The sequence below is a fragment of the Danio aesculapii genome, chromosome 9 (genome assembly GCF_903798145.1).
Source record: "Danio aesculapii chromosome 9, fDanAes4.1, whole genome shotgun sequence".
Classification (NCBI taxonomy): Eukaryota; Metazoa; Chordata; class Actinopteri; order Cypriniformes; family Danionidae; genus Danio; species Danio aesculapii.
Window position 1 is genome coordinate 20,910,909 of NC_079443.1, and position 25,472 is coordinate 20,936,380.

General features: G+C 35.5%; 1 protein-coding gene across 1 annotated transcript; it reads left to right on the top strand.

Annotated features, from left to right (window-relative positions):
- The first annotated feature begins 1,981 nt into the window (after positions 1 to 1,981).
- chpfa (chondroitin polymerizing factor a) lies at positions 1,982 to 23,316 on the top strand. Its single transcript, XM_056465191.1, has 4 exons — positions 1,982 to 2,457; positions 5,944 to 6,508; positions 17,592 to 17,774; positions 18,051 to 23,316. Exons 1-4 carry the CDS (start codon positions 2,162 to 2,164, stop codon positions 19,311 to 19,313), a joined length of 2,307 nt encoding a protein of 768 aa, XP_056321166.1. The 5' UTR covers positions 1,982 to 2,161; the 3' UTR covers positions 19,314 to 23,316.
- The last annotated feature ends 2,156 nt before the right edge of the window (positions 23,317 to 25,472 follow it).

Here is a 25,472-nt window from a genome sequence, read left to right on the forward strand (position 1 = left end):
TTCGTCTATTACTTCAACTTATTTCTTCTTTTCTTATCTCTTCTTTTTACATGAGACATATCAGCTTTGCATTAGAATACCCCACATTTTCTATCAGCCTAATTACTTTTTCTGCATTGTACAAAAGGATCGTAAGTTAGATTTATTTGTATTCCCCCAAATTTCAACACAATAACTCATATATGGCAACATAAGCATGTTCTATATTACATACATTGATTTATTGTCCAAGATAAATCTTGCTTTATACATTGTTGCTACAGTTTTTACTGTATATCATATTATCATATTATTTATTTGCAGTTTCCAAATAATTTTATGATCTATTGCAACACCAAGAAACTTAATCACATATAATCTTTCTATAACTATTATAAATATAAAATTCGAGTTTTTTTTAAAAGAGTGTAGTTTTATTTAAATTCATAATAATTCATTATATTCACAGTTGAAGTCAGAATTATTAGCCCCCCTTGGATTTTTTTTTTCTTTTTAAAATATTTTCCAAACAATGTTTAACAGCACAAAGAAATTTTCACAGTATGCCTGATGATGTTTTTTTTTCCTGCGGGGAAAGTCTTATTTGTTTTATTTCGGCTAGAATAAATGCAGTTTTTAATTTTTTAAAATCCATTTTAAGGTCAAAATTATTAGCCCCTTTAAGTAATTTTTTTAGTAATAACTTGCCTAATTACCCTAACCTGCCTAGTTAACCTAATTAACCTAGTTAAGCCTTTAAATGTCACTTTAAGCTGTATAGAAGTGTCTTGAAAAATATATAGTCAAATATTATTAACTTTCATCATGGCAAAGATAAAATAAATCAGTTATTAGAAATGAGTTATTAAAACTATTATGTTTAGAAATGTGTTGAATAAAATCATCTCTCTTTAAACAGAATTTGGGGGGAAAAATTAACAGGGGGGGCTAATAATTCAGTGGGGCTAATAATTCTGACTTCAACTGTATATATATATATATATATATATATATATATATATATATATATATATATATATATATATATATATATATATATATATATATATATATATATATATATATATATATATATATATATATACTGCATTAATATAATATAAGCCCAGGTTTTGTAGGAAATAAATTAGGAATTTACTCATTGAATTTTTATGTAATAGAGTTTGGTATATTTACCTTAGGCCCTCAGCCCACAGTCAAGTTTGGTTTTTGGCCCTTCATAACAAAATGTTGGGGCACCCCTGATTTAAACCATAGGTCTCAAACCCAATTCCCGGAGGGCCGCAGCTCTACAGTTTTGCTCCAACCCTAATCAAACACAGCTTATGCAGCTAATCATGTTGTAAACGACTCTTTTGAACACCTTGATTATTTGGATCGGCTGTGTTTGACTAAGCTGCGGGCCTCCAGGAGTTGAGTCTGAGACCTACGATTTAAACCATAGACTCATTTTGGGTGGATATTTGTGTCCAAGGCATCTATTGTGGATCATTAAGTGTAAATTTTTTTAGGTACAAACTGTACCTCCATTGTAGCTTCTTTTTTTTTACCAAGTGAATCCAGCGAAAGGAAGGATTTTCAAGTGCTCACTTTTACTGTAGCTGTATATTTACTGATATCAGGTTATACAGTAATGAGTCCACATCGCCATCTGGTGGAAAAATATTATATTGTAATAATCTGTAAAGTACAAAGGTATCAAATCCTTGCTCATAACAAAAAACGTTATGGTAATGATGATGAAGAGTCATTGTTACCTACTTTCTGTTTACGGCACATCATGGATTGCTCAAAGGGACCGCTTTATCCTCCAGTATCAAACGTCATAACAAAGAGACCGTAGCTGTACATTTCACTGGGTGGCTCTTCTCATGACACCGTCCATACAGCAAACAAGCCCCGCCTACAACGGGGATGCCTAGGCTCTTTGTAATGACGTTTGAAGTTATGGGCGGGGCGTTCTGTTTTCTGTGGGAGGAGCGACAGCAGCCACTGACACGTACGAATGCCTCAATAATTTGCAGGAAGGTGGTACAGTTTCAGGAAAGGATAACAACCAATGCGTTTCCGCTAGTTTTTGAACCGCTTTCTTGATGTTCGCTACTCTGCCGAGAAGGTCGCGCTTAAAGGAGGTGTGCGTCGCACCAGCAGTAGGAGTACAATGAGGTTCTCTATGTTGATCAGTCTGTTAAGGCCGATCGGCCCGGTTATTATCGGGATTTCGCTGGGATTTACTCTGAGTTTGCTGAGTGTGAGCTGGGTTGAACAGAGCTGTGATGTTAATGCCGTAGGAGACGAAGGAATCGCTTTAACCCAGGATGGAAGCCTGAAAGGAGCCCGGAGACCAAACTCTATTTCCACTGGGAATGATGGTGAGGAGGAGGAGAAGGAGGATTTCCAGCCGAGAATAATCCCGTATAAACCAGTCAAACAGACTCAGCCCAAGAAACTTTTCAGGTAGAGTATATTAAAACCCAAGGAACGACTATATTCCGTTGATGTAACCGTTTAAGTCGTGCTTGATGTTTAGTTTTAAACTCTGTTGTGTACGTGCAGTGGTCGAAGATGAGGAGGGGTTATCAAAACAACAATAGTGTAATATACAGCTATTTCAAACTTTAGAAATAAGAGTGTATCTTGTTCTAAGCAAAATGTATGCCGAAATGTCATGGCAGTAGTTTATGTACCATAAATAAATAATTAAATTCCTTTGGGGCATATTAACAACATGGGAAACTTAAAACATAAATACACAGAGAAAGTAGATGTTAACATTACATTGAAACATCTGTTTGTATTTTCCAAAAGAACTAACCACCGAATTATGGGATCAGAAAAATATCAACCTGTAAACTGTTTTTTTTAATATTTTAAATTAGTAGAATAAACATGCGTTATGGATGTGACCAAAAAATTCTGTGAGTTTGCAGTATACAACATTGTAGAAATTCTGTGATTTAATCCACACAACCCCAAAAAAAACGATACTAATCAAAAAGATATCCGTTGGCTCTCTGTAGAAAAAAAAAAAAAAACGATTGATTTTATTTTATTTAACTTTTTTGGCATTAATGAGGGAAAAGCTTTGGTATGGATGTGACACCTCACCGTTATGGGTGTGACAGATATTAATATTCCACTTGTGTGACTTTGGTAAATCAAATATAATTGTTTGAAAACCTTGACTGAGACATTTTTGAGTATTTTTACAGGACTGTAAAATACAAGCCGACACAAACAACCTAGAAAGGGTTTCGCTATTTTGGTGAAACATATTTTTGTTCATGGCTTGGTTGACATTTGCATGGAATTGCTCATGTATTATTTGATGATTATATATTAAAATATTGTATTTAAGGTTCACCTTGCAGTCACAAAATAGTCATTTTTATAATAGGAATAAATTTTTTTTGTAATCTTAATACTTTGCCACTGTTGTTCAAAACAATACTAAAGTTTATTGAGGTAAAGTTGGTTTTATATTTGCACATTTGGACTTTCACCTTCTTAATGTAATTTCAGAAAAGTTTTTTTTTTTTGAAAATTCTAAATAGGGTGGTCACATTAACAGCCAATGACTATCAAAGTACAACATTGTTCACAGTCAATTAAATAATGCTAATGTTGTCTTGAAGTCATACTTGCATGCGATTTCAGACAAAAACATTCAAAGCAGCATCTCACAAGTTTTTACTGTTTAACAATGAACGAATGTGTGAATATAAAACCAACTTTACCTCAATCTAAAGTTTTACTAATTTGTCAGCAATAAGTTTTTGTTAATTTAAAATAATAAATGTTAGTATGATCATTTAAAGTTTTTTTTTTTTTTTTTTTTTTTTTTTTGTTAAATCCTTTTTAAGTACACTAACGAATAAAGTTTCATTCATTAATTTTCTTTTCAGCTTAGTGCCTTTATTAATCAGGGGTTGCCACAGTGGAATGAACTGCCAACTTATCCAGCATATGTTTTACACAGCGGATGCCCTTCCAATCATCATTTAGTGTATAACAAAACACTGGATCATTTTATTTAAAAGAATTTTTAAAAACAATAAAATGCCAACATATCTTTAACTTGCATACTGTTACAGAAATAAGACAAACACACACACAAAAAACTATGGATATAATCTTAAATAGCCCACATTGTATGATTCGAGTATTTATTTTTATTATCTGGGGTAGCTGTGAAAAGGTGAAGTGAAAATAGTCATGTTATTCAAGCTTTTCGTTCTCTGCCTGTAAGAGAATTTTTTCCAGTCTTTGACTGAAAACATAAAAATCCATGCAACATCCAGTTGTGTTATTTACTTATGGTAAAACTAAATTTCAAAGTTAATCTTGGGTTAGTCATGTTTAATTCAGTAATGCTTATGGTTTTGATTCTAGTAAGTTAAAGTCTGCATCAAATTAAACTCTTACTGGTATACATTGTTAGTCATAAAGTGATCCAAGCAAACAAAAGTTCATGCACAAGCAAAAACCTCTTTGTTTAGATAATCTTTAATCATATCGAACAATTTTCTTTTGCTCTGGAATGGAATCTCTGATGTCAGTATGGTTTGTTCGAAATATGCTTAGTCACACGCCTTCAACCGTTAGTTTGCTGTAAATGAAAGATGAGCCAAAATAAATCCCCTCCCCTACACAAAATTCCATTTCAGTGAAAACAAATAAAAGTCTGCTGCAACTTACTGTTAAAAAAAATTGCAACCAAATTGATAAATGCATAATACATAATCCAGAGTACAACAAAGTCAAGCTTAAACCTGAAGTTTATTTCGATTTCATTACAGAGAAAATACAGAATGTACTACTACTCTTTGTTACTGTGCTGTGCTTTGAGTTTGCTTTGTACTCCCAGTGTCTCAGACATCTACTCTTCTGTTAAGTCAAATATTTACTTTTGCACTTGAAAGAATTATACGACAGGGCTCTCAATGACTCGGTGGCATTTCACAAACACTGAGAGGTGTTTAAATATTGTCTCATGGGAGTTGGATAAAAACAGGCCTGGTGGGTTTATACTGATAACTGTATTCCCCCACCCCCCACAGTCTCCTCCTATTGATACGTCCTACTGGGAGGACTGTAATCCTTAAGAGAGTCTCCCATAGTGCTCATTTCCTCTTTTCTGTTAGCACTTACTATACTCTGAGGTAAATTAGGAGGGTTAAAGACAGAGCTGTTGTTAAATAATCCCATAACATGAAAGGATCAGTTGTTTTTGGTTATCAAGTTAGGTTCATGACACGTTGACCTTACGCTAACCTCTGCCTTCACTGGTTTACAAAAAGCAACCTGATAATTTACTGCTAAAATTATCCCAAACTCCTGTTTTCTTACTCACACCCAGACATGTCATTTTCTGACTACAGTTTCTGGACTGTTTAGTAGCTCACAGTTTTGACTATATTGAAAAGTTTGGGGTTTGCTAAGTATAAAAGATTGCTAAAAAACAACAACAACAAAAAACTGAACTGTACAAAATAAATTGGTAAAATAATACCATGTAAACCACAAAATAGTCAGTTAAAGTCACTTTTAAACTTAGTTAAATTTATCGTCAAATTATTTATTGCTGAAACCAGTTGCCAGAGCAGATATCAGGGTCAAATTGCTATTTTAAAGTATAAATAAATGGACGCACACCTGTGAATCACAAGCTTTAGACCATTTTGGTGAACATTTTTTTAATAATGTAATTTTTTTTTGTCATTTTGAGGGAATTTTCATTGCATCTTGAAAATTTAAATCTCAAAAAATGGCCAAATTCCTTGTTTTAAACTATATATGCAAAACTTATAAGTTCCTTCTTTTTCATTACCAGTTCCTTCTCTGATGTGGAAACACTTTCATGTAATTCTGTGGTTAAACAATGTATTGCATGAGTATCTTCATGATGAGTAACAAATAAAAATGATTTCACTGTTTCCACAGAGCGAAATACATTAGCACAGAGCTGGGAATCCGAGAGCGTCTTTTTGTGGGAATAATCACCTCCAAAAACACCATCAACACCCTTGGTGTAGCTGTCAACCGCACAATTGGCCATCATCTGGACAATGTCGTGTTCTTCACTGGCACACGAAACCGCAAGATACCCCATGGGATGAATGTGGTCACACATGGCGATGAACGGCTTATCTGGAACATGTTCCAGACCATCAAGTACATTCTAGAACATTACATCACAGAGTACGACTGGTTCTACCTCGCCCAGGACGACACATACACACAGGCAGACCGTATCAAGGCTCTGGTAGGGCACTTGAGCATGGACCGGGTGCTGTATATGGGCAGTCCGGAGGAGTTCATTGGAGGTGAGATGCAGGGACGGTATTGCTATGGGGGGTTTGGATACCTGCTGTCCCGCAGTCTTCTGTTGAAGCTCCAGCCCTTCCTGGAGAACTGCAGGAACGATATTCTCAGTGCCAGACATGACGAGTGGCTTGGCCGATGCATCATCGACTATGCTAATACCAACTGCGTGGAAGAATTGGAGGTGAGATTTGAAACTTTACAGATATGTAAATAGTTTACCTCTGCTTCTGGGGAAAAAAAACATGTTGGCAATTCCTAAATTCTGTGCTAACCGTATGGCAGTGGTCACCAAACTTGTTCCTGGAGGGCCGGTGTCCTGCAGATTTTAGCTCCAACCCTAATCAAACACACCTGAACAAGCTAATCAAGGTCTTACTAGGTATTCTTGAAACAATCAGGCAGGTGTGTTGGGGCAAGTTGGAGCTAAACCCTGCAGGGACACCGGCCCTCCAGGACCGTGATTGGTGACCCTTGGTTTATGGTGTCCTTATAACTTACTATAGTAATATTCATAATTGTATGCAACTAATCCTAAATCCATTCTAGCTATAATTTTGGGTGTTAGTGTAATTTTAGACATTTGAACTTGCATAAATCATGACACTGTGTGTGTCAAGACGATGTGTGTTAAGAGGCGGTTAACATGCTTCAACACGTTAAGCTCATGTGGGCGATGTAAGTTCAAGTCCATCTTGCATCATGTCCGATCCTGTTCTTTTGTCGGTTCCCGTTTTGTCATAACTTTCAAATTAATATAGGCTATATATTAGAGCTGCATAATTCTGGCCAAAATGAGAATCATAATTTATTTATTTTTGCTTAAAATCAAGATCACAATTTTCTCACGATTCTATAGATTAAAAAAGGATAAATGAGTAGGCTATTATTATTGTTATTTTTCAAACATATGGTAAAACAACAATAATATTAGACCTATGTGTAGGTCTACTGTTGGTTAAAATGCTACATTTTGTAGACTTTGAGTGGTGTCCTGTTTGTTATTGCATAGTAAAGTGATGACATCAAAATACAACTATTCATAATTCTGAAGTTGATTTATTATGTTTGAGACATGTGCTTGTCATTTGTTTATGACAACATTATTAGACAATTTTTTTACTGATAAAATGAAACATTTGTCATTATCAGATTCCCTCTTGCATTATATTCAACATTATATAGGCTAGAGTAGTTATACTGATCAAGTAAACATTTATTTTCTTGCGCAACACTTTGTGTTCGTTATGAAAGAAAAAACATCAAGTGCTTGTCATAATCATAACTCTAAAACGCGATATGATCATTTAAATGATATGCGCGCCGGCTTGCACTGCTGAGTGTGGCTCATTATTGGCTTCACTTTGGGAAAAAAACACACATACAAATCATACTTCCCATGCGGCTCCCAAACGATCGCTCTGTTCGCCAAACTGAACATTATTTACAAATTTATTACCTGTTATTCACAGCCCATGCAGGTTCTGTTCACTATAGTAGACCTCAATGGCGGGCCCTCGCGCGTCCTCTCAGTAGTAAGCAAACACATTTTTCATTTCGCATCATTACATTAAGACAGAAATTACATTTTTGGGTGAATTATACCTTATAAGTACAGTATGTGACACTTTTAACGCCATTTGGAGGTGTCCATGTTGCTATGAATCATAGAAAAGCTGAATTAAGATCGCGTGTAGGGTCGAACCGAGATCGCGATCTTTTTTCGATTAATCGTACAGCTCTACTATATATATATTATCTTCATTATTTTTATTTATTTATTTATTTATTTTAAGACTTTCCTTGTCTATGAAACCCTGTAGAATTATTTTAGTATTTTATTCAAAAGTCTTGGGATGTTTTTCATAGAAAAAAATCTAAAGCATGTGATGCTTGAGCTAGAGGTCATCACAGTTACGTTTGAATCCAAAAGAGAGATGGGTTACACTTATCATCACTCATGAAAATCATCCAAAATCATACATCCCTAAAATATAGTATCTAACCTAGTATGTCCAGATTCGTAGTATTCGAAAAACAGTAGGCAAGAAGTACCCAGATGACCTACTACTTATTGCGAGATTTTGATGTGTGCATGCAATGGATGCTACATTATCCCATGACTCGACGCTAGAGAATTTATTAATTGGAGTGAAGTGGATGTAGTGTAATTCCATTCAAACTACTCAATTATACAACACACTTTATTTAACGATCCTATAGTACAGTCAAATTCAAATGTAGTACCTACTTGACTGCTTGATTTTGAATGACTCCTCAGTGATTGACGCATCAACCTTTCTGCACATACTTGGGTGTTTGTTAAATGCGTTTTTGAGAAATGCATGTAAAAGGAACAAGCTTTGCAAATCTCAAACACAACACACACTCTAGGGTTGGTTGAATTGGCCTAAAATTAAAATCTCGATTAATTGAACATTTTGACTCAATTACAATTAATGAACATTTATTATTATTATTATTTTTTTAAATTTATTTATTAATTTTTTTGCCCTCATAGTTTACTGACAATTAAATACGCTCACATATTACAAGTGAGAGATGTTTGAATGAAGGGTGCATTACTTGATTTTAAAATAATTGAAGGAAACGATTGAATCTTCCGTAAACAAATATTTTAATGTAAATAATAATTTTATTGTAATAGAAAATATGCCGTCTCAAGGCATCTCTGGTGCAGCTTCCAATCATCTTCAATGTAGTGCAAACATTCAACGTGTAGTTAAATTGTTTGAGAGGTGCATGGGGATGCGACCATGAAAAGGCTGCGCTGGACCACACCCGTGCATTCGAAGCAGAAGTTTAAATCAGCCTTAACAGAGCGGGGTCACGTGACCCCACACGCGGTAAGGAAAACAACTGAAGATTTTGACCTAAAAAAAGATCGATTATAGGTTTTGAATGTCGATTTCGATTAATCGCCCAGCCCTAACTCAGACTGCATCCAAAATCACATACATCCCTAAAATATAGCATCAAAGCTACTATGTCCGAATTCAAAGTATTCGAAAAACAGTAGCCAAGAAGTACCCAATGACCTACTAGTTTTCAGCGAAAGTATGAAATGCACATCCACGACACTAGAGAGTGAAGCTCCATTCATACTACTCACAATCATACTATATACAACATACTTTCTTTACTGTCGTGTATTATATTCAAATGTAGTACCTACTTGACTACTTGATTTTGGACGCCTCCTCAGTGGTTGACATTTCAGCCTTTCCGTGCATATTTGGGTGTTTGTGTTGAATGCATTTTTGAGAAATGCATGTAAAAGAAACAAGCTTTGCAATCTCAAACACAACACACACACTATCTATATATAAGAACTTTTAAATTAGTGTATTTAAGTCATATTCAGTTTCTTATGCATTACATGTGTATGATTGCAAGACAAGCAAAAGTTTGTTGGCTGCAGTTCTCTTAACGCACTCCAGGGTTGCTAATAACAAAGCTTTCTAAATTCTACATTGAATACGTTTACATGTTCACCTATAAACAAGCTACAACTATTGAGCTTCAGCCTTCCTGTCTCTGTCCAAAAATACATGACACTTAGCGTAATCAAATAAATTAACAGGATTAAATACACTGTGCACGTCACCTCTGATTTTCAGAGCACGCACACAACGCTGAGGTTAGTTAATGTGTTTACATGCTAGATGAAGTCAAGCTTACAATCGCATTATACTGCACTGTTAGTCAGACTTCACAAAAAGCTGGTATGATTTAACTCAGATTTAAGGATATATGGCATCAATTTTGTACACATTTCTTAATCCGCATTTGCCAATCGTAAAATTATAGTGTGGGAATCCACAAGCCACAGATGAATCTAATTCTATAATAAGTATTATCATTTTTTTAGTTCCACACATAATTATGTTTGGTAGAAAAATGCCTGTGGAGATACCAGACCTTGGCATTACTTGAACTGCTTGTGTGTAGAAAAAAGAAACACTTGGCAAATTTTCAAGCCCACATTATTTGAATGAGCTTTCAGCATCTGTAATTATCATCTCTGTAACCTTGATTGAAATAGAGTTAGACTCTCTGTGGTAAACCTGCAGTGTTTGATGACAGAAATCTTTATTCTAGTAGTGTTTCTCGGGAGAAGGACCCAACGGGGCCTTATTCTTGATGAAACTAAATATCACGCCCTTTCAACTCTCCAGCAAACGTATGCTACAACAAAAGACAAGATTCAGATTTCTCCTTTGAAATATGCTGCTGTTCTCAGCAGAAGAGAAGGTCTCCAGTCTGCAGCTTTAGTCTGTCAGGCAGTGTAACAACTGAGATTTCACCTCTCTTCAGGATTTTACACTCACTGCCAGTAACTGCTGGAATTAAATTCTAGGCTAGAGACATTCTAGGCTACTTTTACATGACAACAATAACCAAAAATTTAAAAGTTATCCCCTTTTGATTAAAAAAAAAATCACAATTACACGACAGGAATTTTATATATGTAAAAAATCTGTATTATATGGCAGGCCAGTAATTGGCACTGTCACTTTGTTAGTAAACAGTACACGTAAGGAAGTGATGACATCCTGTCGACCGCTTGGCACTGGTGTATATGTACAATTAGGCATGTGTGAATGTGAAGTAAATCCACACTTTGCTGATGGATTGTTAGAAAACATTTTAGCAACAACAACACCACCATGTGCTCCATTTTTGTGTGTTTGTTAGTGATTGCCATTGATCTGCACTCCTCTAAACATGCACCATCCATGCACATGACATCATCTAGTGCTGCGCCATATTGGAAAAGTCTGATATTGTGATTATTTAATTTTTCTGCAATCAAAAAGATTGTTTGAGTAGCTCTATTTGACAGTTTCTGGGGGTCTAACAGTATTCAGCTATGAAAATTGAATAATCGATGTCTCGTTTCTAGTCCAAATATCATAAAATTCTTAGGCCAAGTAAAAAATCTTATTTAGTTTTTACCTATAGAAGATACAAGTGAAAATTAAGAGTTTTTCCCTTATAAAAATCTTGAAATAATCTTGTTTTTGCTTTGAAATGTAGACATTTGGTCTAGAAACAAGACAAAAAAAATTAAGTAAGAAATTACTTAAATTCTATTCCAATTATATACTTTAATCTCTATAAATTCCATCTAAATACAGTGATTAAATGCTTTTCTGTAGCTTCTGGTCAAATGTAATTCAGACTCAACATTGCATATCTTTGCGAAGTGACTATTGTGCACATTGCGATATTGATGCTGAAACGTTATATTGTGCAGCCCTAACATCACCGTTTTCAAAGATGCTCATTTTTCGGGTGTTTACACAGACACAACAATGACACCACTTTCAAATACCTGTTTCATTCCAAGAATGCCATTGTCTTGTAAACGAACAGGCACAATGCATTAAAATTTCACATTTTTGGCTGAAAACATTGTCGTGTAAACAGACCCCTCCCTAGTTGCTCTTTCCACCATCTTCAAGTAAAATACAAAGTTTAACTGGAAGACAATGCGTCACTGTGGCTTTTCTCACCTGAAATAACCATTACACTTTAAAGGTTGTCTTTTATTTACTTCCGTAAATGTAGAATCTTTAAGCAACTCTTTCAGTTCTCTTGTCTTTCTCTCTGGGTTTGAGCAATGTAAGTCAGTCAGTGGCTTTAGTTTTGTATCCACTGATCATTGTTTGCCCTGAGACTGTCTGGGAATTCGGCAAAGCTCTCAAAGAGAGAACGAGATTTCTTGTCTGAAATGTAAACAAGCTTTTATAAAAATAACATTGATAAAGAAGTTCCAAAGCATGACACATTCTCAAAGGCTTGTCTTTTGCCATGCGTGTTTTTCATCTGTTGTCATTATCAGTTGTTTTCTAGTAGAATTGTCTAGACGTCTTGTGTGTAAATGAATTTCTCCAGTCAGAAGAGAAAATTAAGGCATAGTTCACCCATAAAGTACCATTTCCTGTAATCTACCTTAGCTATTCCAAGATGTAGGTGATATTTTTTTCAGCAGGAAAACATAAATATTTTTTAGCTGAAACCATGGTCAATAAAGGGGTGCTTATGGGTGCTGGAAAGCCTTGATCATGCTGGAATTTTAATCCACTGTGATTTACACATAACAGAGTTGACTTGGTTTGGGTGCTTGCGTTACATTTAGATCAGTGCAAATTGTGGCTTAGTGTGTTCTCTTGTTCTTTTAATAGCTTGATCAGATTAGATTCACTTTTCTCTGAGAGTGTTGTAATCGGCTCAGGTGCTTAATGTCTGTACCCCACTGGACACTGCGCAACTAGATTGTGTTCAGCATTGTTTTGCACTTTGTTTTGTTTAATTTACTGAGGTTAAATCTCTGTGTAAAGCATGATGCAGAAGTCTAAGTTGCTTTACTTTTATTGGCAATATTAGGGCTAGGTGATTTGGCATGAAATCAATCTCGATTAATTGAACATTTACGATTACGATTAATGAATGATTAGTTTATTTATTTTTTTGTCCTCAGTTACTGACAGGTTTTGTACAGTAAATATGCTCACATTTTACAAGTGAGAGATTTCTGAATGTAGGGAGCATTACTTGATCTTAAAATAATTGAAGGAAACACTATGTACTGTCTATGAAAATTCATTGAACATCACTGTTGAACAACTGAAATTAAAACACATTGCCTAAAATGAGCAATTCTTTCTTAAAAGAAAAAGGGAAAATAAATAACCTGCACTTTTGGAAACAAAGTTATTTTCAGTGTTTTTCATATTAAAAGTAGAAAATTAGCAGTATCTCTTCTTAATAAAATAACTCTTGCATCCTGTAAATAATATTTTATTAAACTGTACTTCTTGAATCTTCTCTAAACAAATATTTTCATGTAAATAAAATTTTTAATGTAATGGATAATATGCCGTTTCAAGGCATCTCTAGTGCAACTTCCATTGATTGTCAATGTAGTGCAAAGTAAGGCTCAAGAATGGGTCCATCGTCCTACTTGACCAGAGATCAGATGTGGCTGCAAAGTGGTCGCAGAAGTAAAAATCAGCCACAGCCTTTAACAGAGCGGCCTCATGTGACCCGTAGGAACATAAATTTAAAAAATCTGGAAAATTTGGATCGATTATAGGTTATGAATGTCAATTTTGATTACTTTTCGATTAATTCCCCAGCCCTAGGCAATATTATATTTTAAATGTGTACATCTAGCAATTTTTATAGTCTAAATATGTCAGATTGAAGCAAATTCATGTCTTGCTACAACTATTGTAAATCACTTTTGCATTCAACTTGATCTCCTACTTGCTTTCAATGACATTGGCACCAGGTTGGCTGGATCCCACCTTCACTATCTTAGTTGATCGATATGGAAATGCGATGAGATGTTAATATTCTTTGTCAAAAAAATAATTGGCTATCTTTGAGCAGGCTGTTTTCACTTGACAGAAAACTAAGCATTTAGCAATCATTGAAACTTGTAGCGACTGACACAGTGGCTCTGTGGTTAGCACTGTCGCCTCAAAGCAAGAAGGTCACTGGTTTGAGCCCCGGCTGGGTCAATTGGCATTTCTGTGTTGAGTTCTCCTTGTGTTGGCGTTGGCCATAGTGTACATGTGTGTATGGATGTTTCCTAGTACTGGGTTGCAGCTGGAAGGGCATCGGCTGTGTAAAACATAATTTGCTGGAAAAGTTGGTGGTTCATTCCGCTGTGGCGACCCCTAATGAATAAAGGGACTAAGCTGAAGAAAAATTAATGAATAAAAATTGTAGCATTTAGCAATGAAGAAATTTTAGGAAAGATGAAATTAATAACTTTAATGCCACTGAAAATAAAGCTGAAGTAAGGTACTGTCCAAGGAAAGTGGAATGTCTAGTCACCCTACTTCTGCATGAAATGGGTAAATTACAGATCCAGATATAAAACAAGTTACCTAGAAATGGACTAAATGTCTGTAATGCCAGCCTTTCATAAACCTCACACTTTCTCTTTTTTGTGGTTCGTGTAGTTCTAAAAAATACCCTGTAATTTTCCTTTCTCTGTAATTCTGCAATGGTCTTTTATTTAGCTTGTATAAACACCTGATAAAATTTCAAACTCATACCAAGGACAACGTTTTTTTACTTATCTCAAACAGCCGTTAGTATTTAAGTTACAAATAAAAAAAGAGAGATTATTTTTCACCATCCTATTGAGCACCTTTAGACCAGACCGAATCACAGCTTAAAATTGAAACTCACCTTTAGAGACTGAACCATATGTCATTCTTTTGTTTGGAGGGATCTTTGGTCCTCCGGTTAATCTGTTCTTGAAACCGGTACAGAGACCTCTATTAATCCATCAGGGGAGCATTGGATGTCTGGATGTCAGTGTGGAGCTACTGGGGAGGAAGAGTCAGTGAATCAGACACGCTAAACATGATGTACTGTCTCCATTTTGGCATTTTGTCCAGTTATAAATCCACCTCCACTGTTACCGTCAAAGCACCTCCTGTCTCTCAACACATCATCGTAATGCCTCCTACAACCTTTTATGGAGCAATGCTCCTTCAGGGCCAAAAGAAGAAGCGTTTACTTTGCTTAAACGCTATGTGTTGCAACCTGGAGTCAATGTTCAAGAGGAATCAAGTACCTACATTGAACAACGATTTCCAAAGAAATTGACTAATATTTAAATATACAGATAAGACTGTTGTGTTTAGGTTAAAGCAATAGTTCACTCACGAATTAAAGTTTGCCCATCCTTTACTCACACTCAAGTGGCTCTAAACTTGTATGACTTATTTCATCTGTTGAACACAGAGGACGATATTCCACTGACATTGATTGTAGGAAAAACAAATACTGTGGAAGTCAATGGCTGTTTTTTTCCAACATTCTTCAGTATATCTTCCTTTGAGTTCAACAGAATAAAAAAAAAATTCACCTTATTTTAACGTTCAACAATTAAATAATTAATAACAATAATTCTACACTTTTAAACTTTAATGCAACAGTAAATATAGAAAAAAATATATATTTAAAAACAAATAGCACCTCAACTTATAATACAATTTATATATCTCACTGTTTGCTATGGCAATGTTGTCGTCATCAACTTTCTAATACCTCCAGACCGCAGACATACTCGCGCTTTCAGCTTCAAGCTGCTTCAGTGTTCTACTTTGCCAGCATTTAACCAATAGCGTCTCTGCAACAAAGTAATGTCATGCCACACACGTTGCTGTTTCTGTGTGAAATCAAGAAAGAGGTCTAACTCTGTGCCACAGCATAACTATGTGTTAAAAAAAATAATGAATAGTCCTGATTGGGAGGTAACGTCTGATTCTGATCAAGTCTGAAACCGTGTGATCTGGCTCGATTTCCAATCACATGACAATCAAGTGACATTGTGCATCGAGGCTTCGAAGCATATAGCTAAAAAAGATACATCTCGCAGTGAAGCAGAGTATCTGGAGCTTGACTCGTTTGCAATAATCACCTGATCAGTGATGTCCGAAGCTTCATTTTCGCATATACCCACGTGACTGCTTCGAATTTTGATTTAAAGTTTTAAACACCTGTTGTGGGTTAGTAAACTGTAAAGTGAGAGATTAGGCATCGATTACATACATTTCTGCTGTTTCAAAGCATTTCACTGGTCCCACGCACCAGTTGTTCAACTAAAATAGAATAGTAATTTATAGTAAAAAGTTTTTGAACCATACTAAAGTGTACTAGTGTATTATTTACAACTTTTTTTTTTAAAGGGCCACTGCGTATTGTACTGTAGTGTGTAGCGGAGGTCAGCTGGTGAGTGCAGCGCATGCTGAGTTCAGAGTGCATGATTTTAGCCCCGATTTTGCCTCGCAGACAGGTTTTGAGAAATTGCAGAGAAATTTGGTTTGCCATCCTCACTCTATGGACATGCCGGCCCTGGTTATGCAGCAAGTCCAGAGACTTTTGTGGACACTATGATTTTATATAAAATTCACTTTAATATGTGATAGGACTAAAAAGTGGCCATAGACGAATATTTTCTCAATTCAAATGAGTAGCGGCTTGGATCCGGAAACAGTATTCCATACGTCACCGATATGTCACGACTTAACAAGCCGATAGCATCACACAGCCATGTGAGTATAGACAATCCTGTCAAAAATGCAGCGAAAATCCTACACGATTGTAATAGTTTGATTAAGGTGTTTACATTCAGAGAGCAGCATTTAAAGCGGAAAATTCACCCCATAATATTGAAGTGATATTAACGCACTGTAAACTTGACAAAACTGAAAGAGCACTGCTGACGATACTAACAGACTTATCTGATCACTGATCACACACTTACCAAATCTGTAGAGATGGGACAATCAACATGAACTGGAACCACGTTATTTATTTTTTTTGAAGAAGATGAACTGCAAATCCAGATTTCACCATTTCCAGATGTGAAAAGCTCTCGAGTAAAAAATGTTCCTTACAAACATATTTTTGTCGCATGTTAGCAGATCACTGCAATCCACACATGAGTCCAGCTGCGCGCTCGTAGCGGGAAAATGGAAAGAAAACCTTTGTTGCAGCACATTTATAAACGCAACACTGACGACCCATGTCTCCAAACAATTCTACTACTTCCACTTGTTTTAATTACGGTTGGCAACACAACGTGGCGTCTCTCTGCTGTCTGAACATTATAACAGATAGTCTTCGAAGCTATCATGCATTTTAAAGAAGTTGCACCTCATACACAATAGAGCACACGGATTGGTTCTAACCAAGTCTTTCTCTTGAATTAAAGACAAAAACACAAAGACGTCATGTTGTACCCGCCAGTACAGACATCCAGTCTCTACGCTGGAATTTACACAAGAATCTAATCGCCGTGACATTGCTTCTAAATTTCTTTTCAAACCGGAAGTACGATTTTGCTCGAACTAGCACAAAAACAACCAATTTTCACTTTTTAGTGAAATATACGTGTCCTATTAGCGTTTTTAGCAGCGTGGGACACATATGAGTGTCTGCATATCAAACAATGTGTTTTCATGACCCTTTAAGTTCTTCAGTATGAACAAAAGGGGAAACTCAAATAAGGTTTAGAAAGAGTAAAGAGTGAGTAAATGATGATAGAATACATTTTTGGGTGAACTTTCCTTTAAAGTGAACCTTAGATGATTACAGATGTAATGCAAACAATGAGCAATTAACATGCACAATTAAATAATAGAAAAAAAACGCACACACTGAATGATGACTGAAGTAACCCTCACTAATAATTTTTTTTGGATTGTTTTTAGGGACAGAGGTATTACTATTATGAAATGGGCAAAAATTCTGACCCCAGTAAAGAAGACAACATGCAGTTCAAGAATGCACTGACCGTCCACCCAGTGTCTGATCCTGAGCAGATGTACAGACTCCACAAACACTTCACAGAGATTGAGCTGCGGAAGACATACGAGGAGATCGAAAAACTGCAGGTACCCTCATGCTAAACCTGTGCTGTCTCGTAGCAATGCCAAGTTGAGACAAAATGGTGCTTTCTGTTGACCTTTTGAATGCGATGATTCATTGCATGCTTTTTGAAAGGGTGTGTAAAATTGCTAGCACTTTCTTTCCTTCATTTTCAAAGAAGTGTTCTGGTAATGTGCAGCATTAACATTTTTTTTTTCAAATGGAGGTAATAACCTACTCATCAAATCTCTCTTAAAATGTTTAATGATTTCTCACACCTTGTCCTCTCCCTTTTTTAACAGGCGGAAATTAGAAATGTAAGTGTAGTGGCTTTTGAGGGCAACCGTAGTGCCTTGTGGCCAGTTGGAATCAATCCACCCTTTGAGCCCAAAACACGATTCGAGGTCCTGCGGTGGGATTACTTCACTGAGGATCAGGTGTACTCTTGCATCGATGGCTCTCCGAAATGTGAGCTCCGTGGAGTTGACAAGCTAGACGTAGCCGATGTCATTGAGACGGCAATGGGTGAACTGAATAAAAAGTACAAGCCAGTGTTATACCTCAAGAAGCAGCAGCTAATCAATGGATATAGACGCTTTGACCCCACTAGAGGGATGGAGTACACCCTGGACCTACAATTGGAGGTGGTTAACCAAAAAGGACACAGTCGCTCAATCACCAAAAGGGTCCACTTAGTAAGACCTCTCAGTCGCATCGAGATCATTCCAATGCCTTACGTTACAGAAGCAACTAGAGTTCATATCATCTTACCCGTTACTCTTCAAGATCGAGATTACATCCACCAATTTTTAGAAGTGTACGCCACAAATGCGTTCGAAACCAGCGAGAATGCAATCTTGACGTTCCTCTTCATCTACGATCCAATAGAGGCTCAACAAGTCAGCCAGAATGACATCTTTTCCAGTATCAAAGCACAAATCAACACTTATGAACGTCGATATCCTGCAGTCAAAATCCCCTGGATTAGTGTTAAAAGTGAAAGTCCGTCTCAAATCAAATTCATGGACATCATCTCCAAGAAGCACCCAGTTGACACGTTGTTCTTCGTCGCGACTGTGAAAACCAGCATCAGTTCTGAGTTCCTCAATCGCTGTCGGATGAACTCCATCAACAATTGGCAGGTGTTCTTTCCAATCCACTTCCAGTACTATAATCCTGACATCGCTTATCACAACCAGCCTCTACCAAGTGCTTTGGATTTGGTCAAAGAGGCTGGTCTTTTCGATCGCAGTTCCTTCACCGAAGCTTGTTTTTACAACTCAGACTACATGGCGACCCGGACCCGAATGTCATCAGATGTGCTGGAGAACGAGGAGATCCTGGAGAACCTGGATATATATGACATGTTCGTCAAATACTCCGGCCTCCATGTTTTCAGAGCAGTGGAGCCGGCCCTGCATCAGAAATACAGCTACCAGGCGTGTAATCCTCGCCTTAGTGAAGAAATTTACCAGAGGTGTGTACAAAGCACCCTGGATAGCCTTGGATCACGCTCTCAGCTCGCCATGCTGCTGTTTGAACAGGAACAGGGCAACAGTACTTAAAACCAAACCCTGAAGATTGAGAGATGACCAAAAGGTGATAAACGCTTTAACCATTGAAGTCGCAATGCTGAACGAATCAAAAATGCTGTTGGTACCAAAAAAAAGAAGACTAAAAACATTAGAAATCTATTTATAGATGGCAGATTTTTGTGACAACTGAGGATTTGTAATTTACTGTCTTTCTTGTTTCAGCAGATTGGTCTATGTTGGCTCTTAAACAAAGCAGCTGTTAGCTGTTGAAACGATCACTACCGTAACATATCTGAATCAATGTGCCTTCAAAAATATGCTGTCCTTTCACAATACTTTTGTCATCACAGACACTTTTGCTCAAGCCGATTTGTTTTAAAGAGTTTTAACGTGTTTAACGTAATATTTTTTTTGTATGAAGGAACTTTATCCAGATTCTGTGTTTTAGCAGTAAGTGGTAACACTTTATAATAACTGCACACTGCGAATCATCTATTAAGCATTGGCAAATAGTGAATTCATTATTTGTTAAGCATAAACTTTACATTAATAGACGTTAATAAGCAGTTTACAAGTTTTACAAATGCTTTATTTTTGATTTATAAGCTTATTTAAATTGTGCTTAATAGCTGTACTTTTATATAAGGCTGAGTGATTTGGCCTAAAATTAAAATCTCTATTAATGGCACATTTTAACTTTATTATGATTAATGAGCGAATATTTTATTTATTTTGCCCTCATAGTTCACTGAGAAGTTTTATATGTCGTCTAAAGGCATTTCTGGCGCAGCTTCCAATCATCGTCAATGTAGTGCAAAGTAAGGCTCAAGAATGATTCCATCGTCCTAACTGACCTGAGATCAGATTTGGCTGCAGAAGTAGAAATCAGCCACAGCATTTAACAGAGCGGGGCCACATGACACATAAGGAAAATAATTGAAAAAATCTTCGTAAAATTTGATCGATTATAGGTTCTGAATGTCGATTTCGATTACTTTTCAATTATTCACCCAGCCCTACTTTCATGCCTTGCTACTCATTTATTTTTCAGGACTAAATTAAATATTGCCTTATTTACAACTCCTTTGTATTTAAAAGTAGCTGGATTTTTTTTAGGATCATTCAGAAAAAGTTAGTAAATAATTAATAAACTATTCAAATCAACATATTTTATTATTCAGGCATATACTAATAGTTCATTTGTATGTTATTGAATGCTTTACTAACTCAACTTCATCCAGTTTTGTAACCTAATCTAGTGAGGACTGTTTATGCTTTAGAAATCCCGAATAAATGACAATTAAAGGCTCAGTATAACATAAACAATACATCTTTGAAATCTTATTTAAAAGGTAAAACTACTGTAAAGACTAAACACTGCTGAATAACAGGAGTGTCAACATTGACATAGAATTGGATAAAACAAAAACAATATAATAATTTAACAATATAGAGGATGAAATCTGTATTTAATCGAAGAAACATGATGGAACCTTGGGTAAATAATCAATGTGAAGAGTACTTAAAATTAATTTATTTTGTTCCCAGTAGAAAACAAGTTCATAGATGTTCAATATGACTTCATCCAGACACTTGAGTGACATCAACCACATACTCGAACTCGTTCCACATTCTCAGTTTGGATAGCTGCAGTTATTCCTTTTTTTAGTTCCTCAATGTGAAACCTCAGAGCTTCCTTAAATCGGCGACAGACAGAGCTCAGCTCTCCTTTTCTTCTTTGCAGAGTTCTCGATTTTCAAAGTCGTGGTATTCTTTTTGAATCACCCTGTATTATGATACAACATTTCAATGTTATTTAGCGAAGTTTAAAATGCACAGCAGTGTAACTTGCAAAGGTTTGTTTTTGATTTGATACAGTTTCATTTGTGTATCTTCAAATAAATAGAAATAAAGTCTTTTTTTTTCTTTTGTCCTGTTTAAAATAGAACTGAGTCTTTAATTGTTATTCATAAGGGATTTATAAAGCATGCATAGTCCTTACTTTAGATTAGGTCGCAAAACCGGATGAAGTTAAGTTAATAAAGCATGTATTAGCATAAAAATTAACTATAATGCCTGAATAATAAGATATATATAAATGTTAAATTGTTTATCAATCAATTACTTGTGCATTCTAAATGATTTGTAAATACCACTAACCACTCTCCAATAACTGGTTTGTAAATGATGCAATATGTAATTTAGTAATGAAAAAAAAAATTAACAAAGTATGAAAATACAATCATTAAGCACATTATACATGTACTTATAAGTCAAGAATAAAGCATTTGTATCTGCAGTTATAAACCGCTTACTTGCATCTGTTAATGAAGAGTTGATACTTAACAGATAACGAATTCACTATTTGCTAATGCTTAATAAATGATTCATAGTGTGTAGTTATTATAAAGTGTTACCCAGTGGGGGTATTAATGTTGAAATGTTTTTCATTTTGTCAATCAGTCCACGCTTAAATTTACTTAAACATTTGGCTGAAATCTTTTTGTTGTTGTTGTTTTACTATTAGTGCCAAATAACACATCAAGGGATAGTTCATCCAGAAATACAAATCCTGTCATCATTTACTCAGCCTTTACTTATTCCAAACTAATATGAGTTTATTTCTTCTTCTTTTCCCCCCTCCTAACATTAATGTCAATGGCTACCGGTTTCCAGCATTCTATAATATTTATATTTTTTAATTTCATATTTTATTTATTTATTGTTTGTGTGTGTTCAACAGAAAAAAGAAATTCATAAAGGTTTGGAAGCAGTTAAGGGTGAATAAATGTTTTTTTTGTTTGTTTTGTTTTTTGTTGAACTATCCCTTTAAGAAGTTTCCATCACTATTTCCTCCAAAGCATTTCAACCAGTAATTTATTCTTGAACTTTGAACAGCAGAACACAGTTGCTGTTATTATCGACACCTGGATTTAAAGGCATTTAAATATTTGTACCATTGAAACTGCCTCTGAAGAGATTTTTCAGATGAAAGAAGTAAACACTTTAAGGTTTTTGCACTAATAAATCAATGAAACTCTGCCTTGTATATCAGCTGCACAATACGCCTGTCAAAGCATTTCATTCTGTTCGAGAAAGATTATAGGGTACGTTAGTTCGTTTCTGGAGTGCAATACTAGTGCAATACAATTCAGCCTGCTGATGGAAACATTCCAGATGAGTTAAACACACCATAGAGAGCCTCCATTCAAAAGCGTTCACAAATCATAGTGTGTTTCTGTGGGTTAAATAAGATCATTTAGATTTGTTTGTTTTTGTGGGTCCCTTTTTGTCCTTCATAACTGTTTCCCGGTACCTGTGTTTACTGTATAAGTGTTGTGTTTAAGATCATTTTTTATTTAAGACATCATAAATGTAAATGCATTACACTGACACTGTGGTGAAGTCAGTTTTGTAAATGACACACGCGCAACATGAATGGACGCAGCACAGAATGAGCGCAGACTGAAGCCGCTGTTGGCCTTTAGGGGTCAGCAGAGGGTTGTGGGATTACAGCTGCTCTCGGATTTCCATTCTTTCACCAGACTGTTTCTTAACCTTTTTACTATAAATATTCTCTATAAATCCATTGTATATTGTTTTAAATATTACTGTACAAAGTGTTTAATAAATCCTTTATTTTAGGGCTCAGATAAATATTAGTGTTTGTCTCTGTTTTTATGAACCGGTTTATATTGCATTTGATTTTCTTCGCAGGTCATTTTCTCATACCAACAACCTATAAGATAATTAAGTTGAGGTAATTTTTTCTGTGACTATTACCATAGCATATAAACCAAAGGTTACAAACTAAGACCTGGAAGATATGTTTTAATGAGATGCTGTAAAATCTTCACATCTATTTATATGCCCTCTCTTTTTTTTCCCCCGAGCCCTTAACCACACACATTGGCTTTGGGCACACAGTGAACCCATATAAGCAGTGGGCAGCTGAAGTCAGCAGTATCTAATTATAAACAGGACTCATTTAATCCTGGACTTTCTATCCTATAATTTCTTTCATACATCAGTTTTATATATCAAGGTCAATGTTCTTCTGGAGTTGGAGTTTGGTCATTACAGACTTTCTGATGAATGAGTGGGATGCCTGTTTTCATGTTTGCTAAAAGGGTTTTCTAATTACTGCTGATGATGATATTATTGATATTCATACATATTCTATACTGATTATTAATTACATGCTGACAATTAATTATCGAACAATAATTGTTTTATTAATTATTTGGCTTCTTTAATATATTAAAATAAAAGGTGTACTTTTTACATTCGTATACAGTTAAATATTTTAAATTAAAAATGTTTTTAAAACTTCTCTATTTATACAACTTGGTCATTTTTACATTCTTGCTGCAACCCATTGATATATTATATTACATTACATTACATTATATTATTCATTCATTTTCTTGTCGGCTTAGTCCCTTTATTAATGTGGGGTCGCCACAGCGGAATGACCCGCCAACTTACCCAGCATATGTTTTACCCAGCGGATGCCCTTCCAGCTGCAACCCATTGCTGGGAAACACTCATACACTTCCATTCAAACACATACAGCATGGACAATTTTAGCTTAATCAATTCACCTATACCACGTCTTTGGACTTGTGGGGGAAACCGGAGCACCTGGTGGAAACATGCAAACTCCACACAGAAATGGCAACTGACCTAGCCGAGGCTCAATCCAGCGACCTTCTTGCTGTGAGGTGAGAGCGCTACCCACTGCGCCACCATGCTGCCCTATATTATATTATATTATATTATATTATATTATATTAACAATCTGTACCATGGCAAGTTACTGTGGCAGTAAATATTGTGTAATATCAAACATCTATTATTGATTTGCATTTGTTTTGCACCTTAGATAAAATAACGTTGATCAGATGATAAATTGAGTGACTGACCTATTAAATAAAACCCAAATGTTTATTAACCCTTATGTACTGTTGGGGATGTTTTCATCCTGTGGTGATTTTGGGTCTTAATTTGGCCATAACATTTTCTGTGTTTCAGCTAGCAGAATGATTTTTGGTGACATATTTTATTTTGACACATATTTTGAAAAAAAAAATACTTTGAATAAAAAAAAAATAAAATAAAAAAACTCAACAATACACTCTGGGCAAATGTTCTACCCCTTTGTTACGTTCGTGATGAAAACATCTGAATTAAACTGCTGTAAAAATGCATCAGATAAATATTTTTTCAAATTGTTTTGCATAAATCTTTTAATCAATCTCAGTGCTAATCAAAACTACTAGATTGCTTAGAAAACTACTGGATTTTAACTTTTTAATTGACAAGTTCATAAATGATGTCACTAATTTGGTGAAAAAAAAAAATGACTTGATGGCTGTGATTGCCGCATTGACTTTCTTTATAACCACATTTTATTGATTACAAAGCCATGACACCATATAATCATGCATTTTTGATTGTTGGTGGTTTTCTCTGTTGGGAGGTAAAATTTGTAATTTTTACTGTTGATCATCAGTTGGCACCATTAACCCTTTAGATCTGTTCGAAACAGCTTAATTTCTAGATGTTATATGGAGTATAACAGCAAATTAAAGTGTGTGTATGTGAGAGTGACCTTTGCGCATTTACCTTGATGTGAAAATCAAAATATGCATCTCAGCTCTCAGAACCACATGGAGTAAACAAAAACAAAGACTGTGTTTATGCACCAAGTGTGGTTATAATGGGGCAAAAACAGCCATTAACAGTAAATTAGGGAGAAAAAAATGAAAATCTAACAACGCACCAAAGTCAATGTTGTTACTAATAGTTCACGTCAAAGACTGTGATAAAAGGTAAAAAATTCCAGTTCACAATTACTTTTATATTCAAAATACATCATATTGTGTGTGTGTGTGTGTGTGTGTGTGTGTGTGTGTGTGTGTGTGTGTGTGTGTGTGTGTGTGTGTGTGTGTGTGTGTGTGTGTGTGTGTGTGTGTGTGTGTGTGTGTGTGTGTGTGTGTGTGTGTGTGTGTGTGTGTGTGTGTGTGTGTTTGTTTGTTTGTTTGTTTGTTTTTTACCAAATCTGTGACATCATTTATGTATTTGTCAATTAAAGAGTTAAAATCCTGTAATTTTCTAAACAATTTAGTAATTTTGGTCAGGACTCAGGTTGATTGACAGATTTATGCAAAAAAAGTGGAAAAAAAT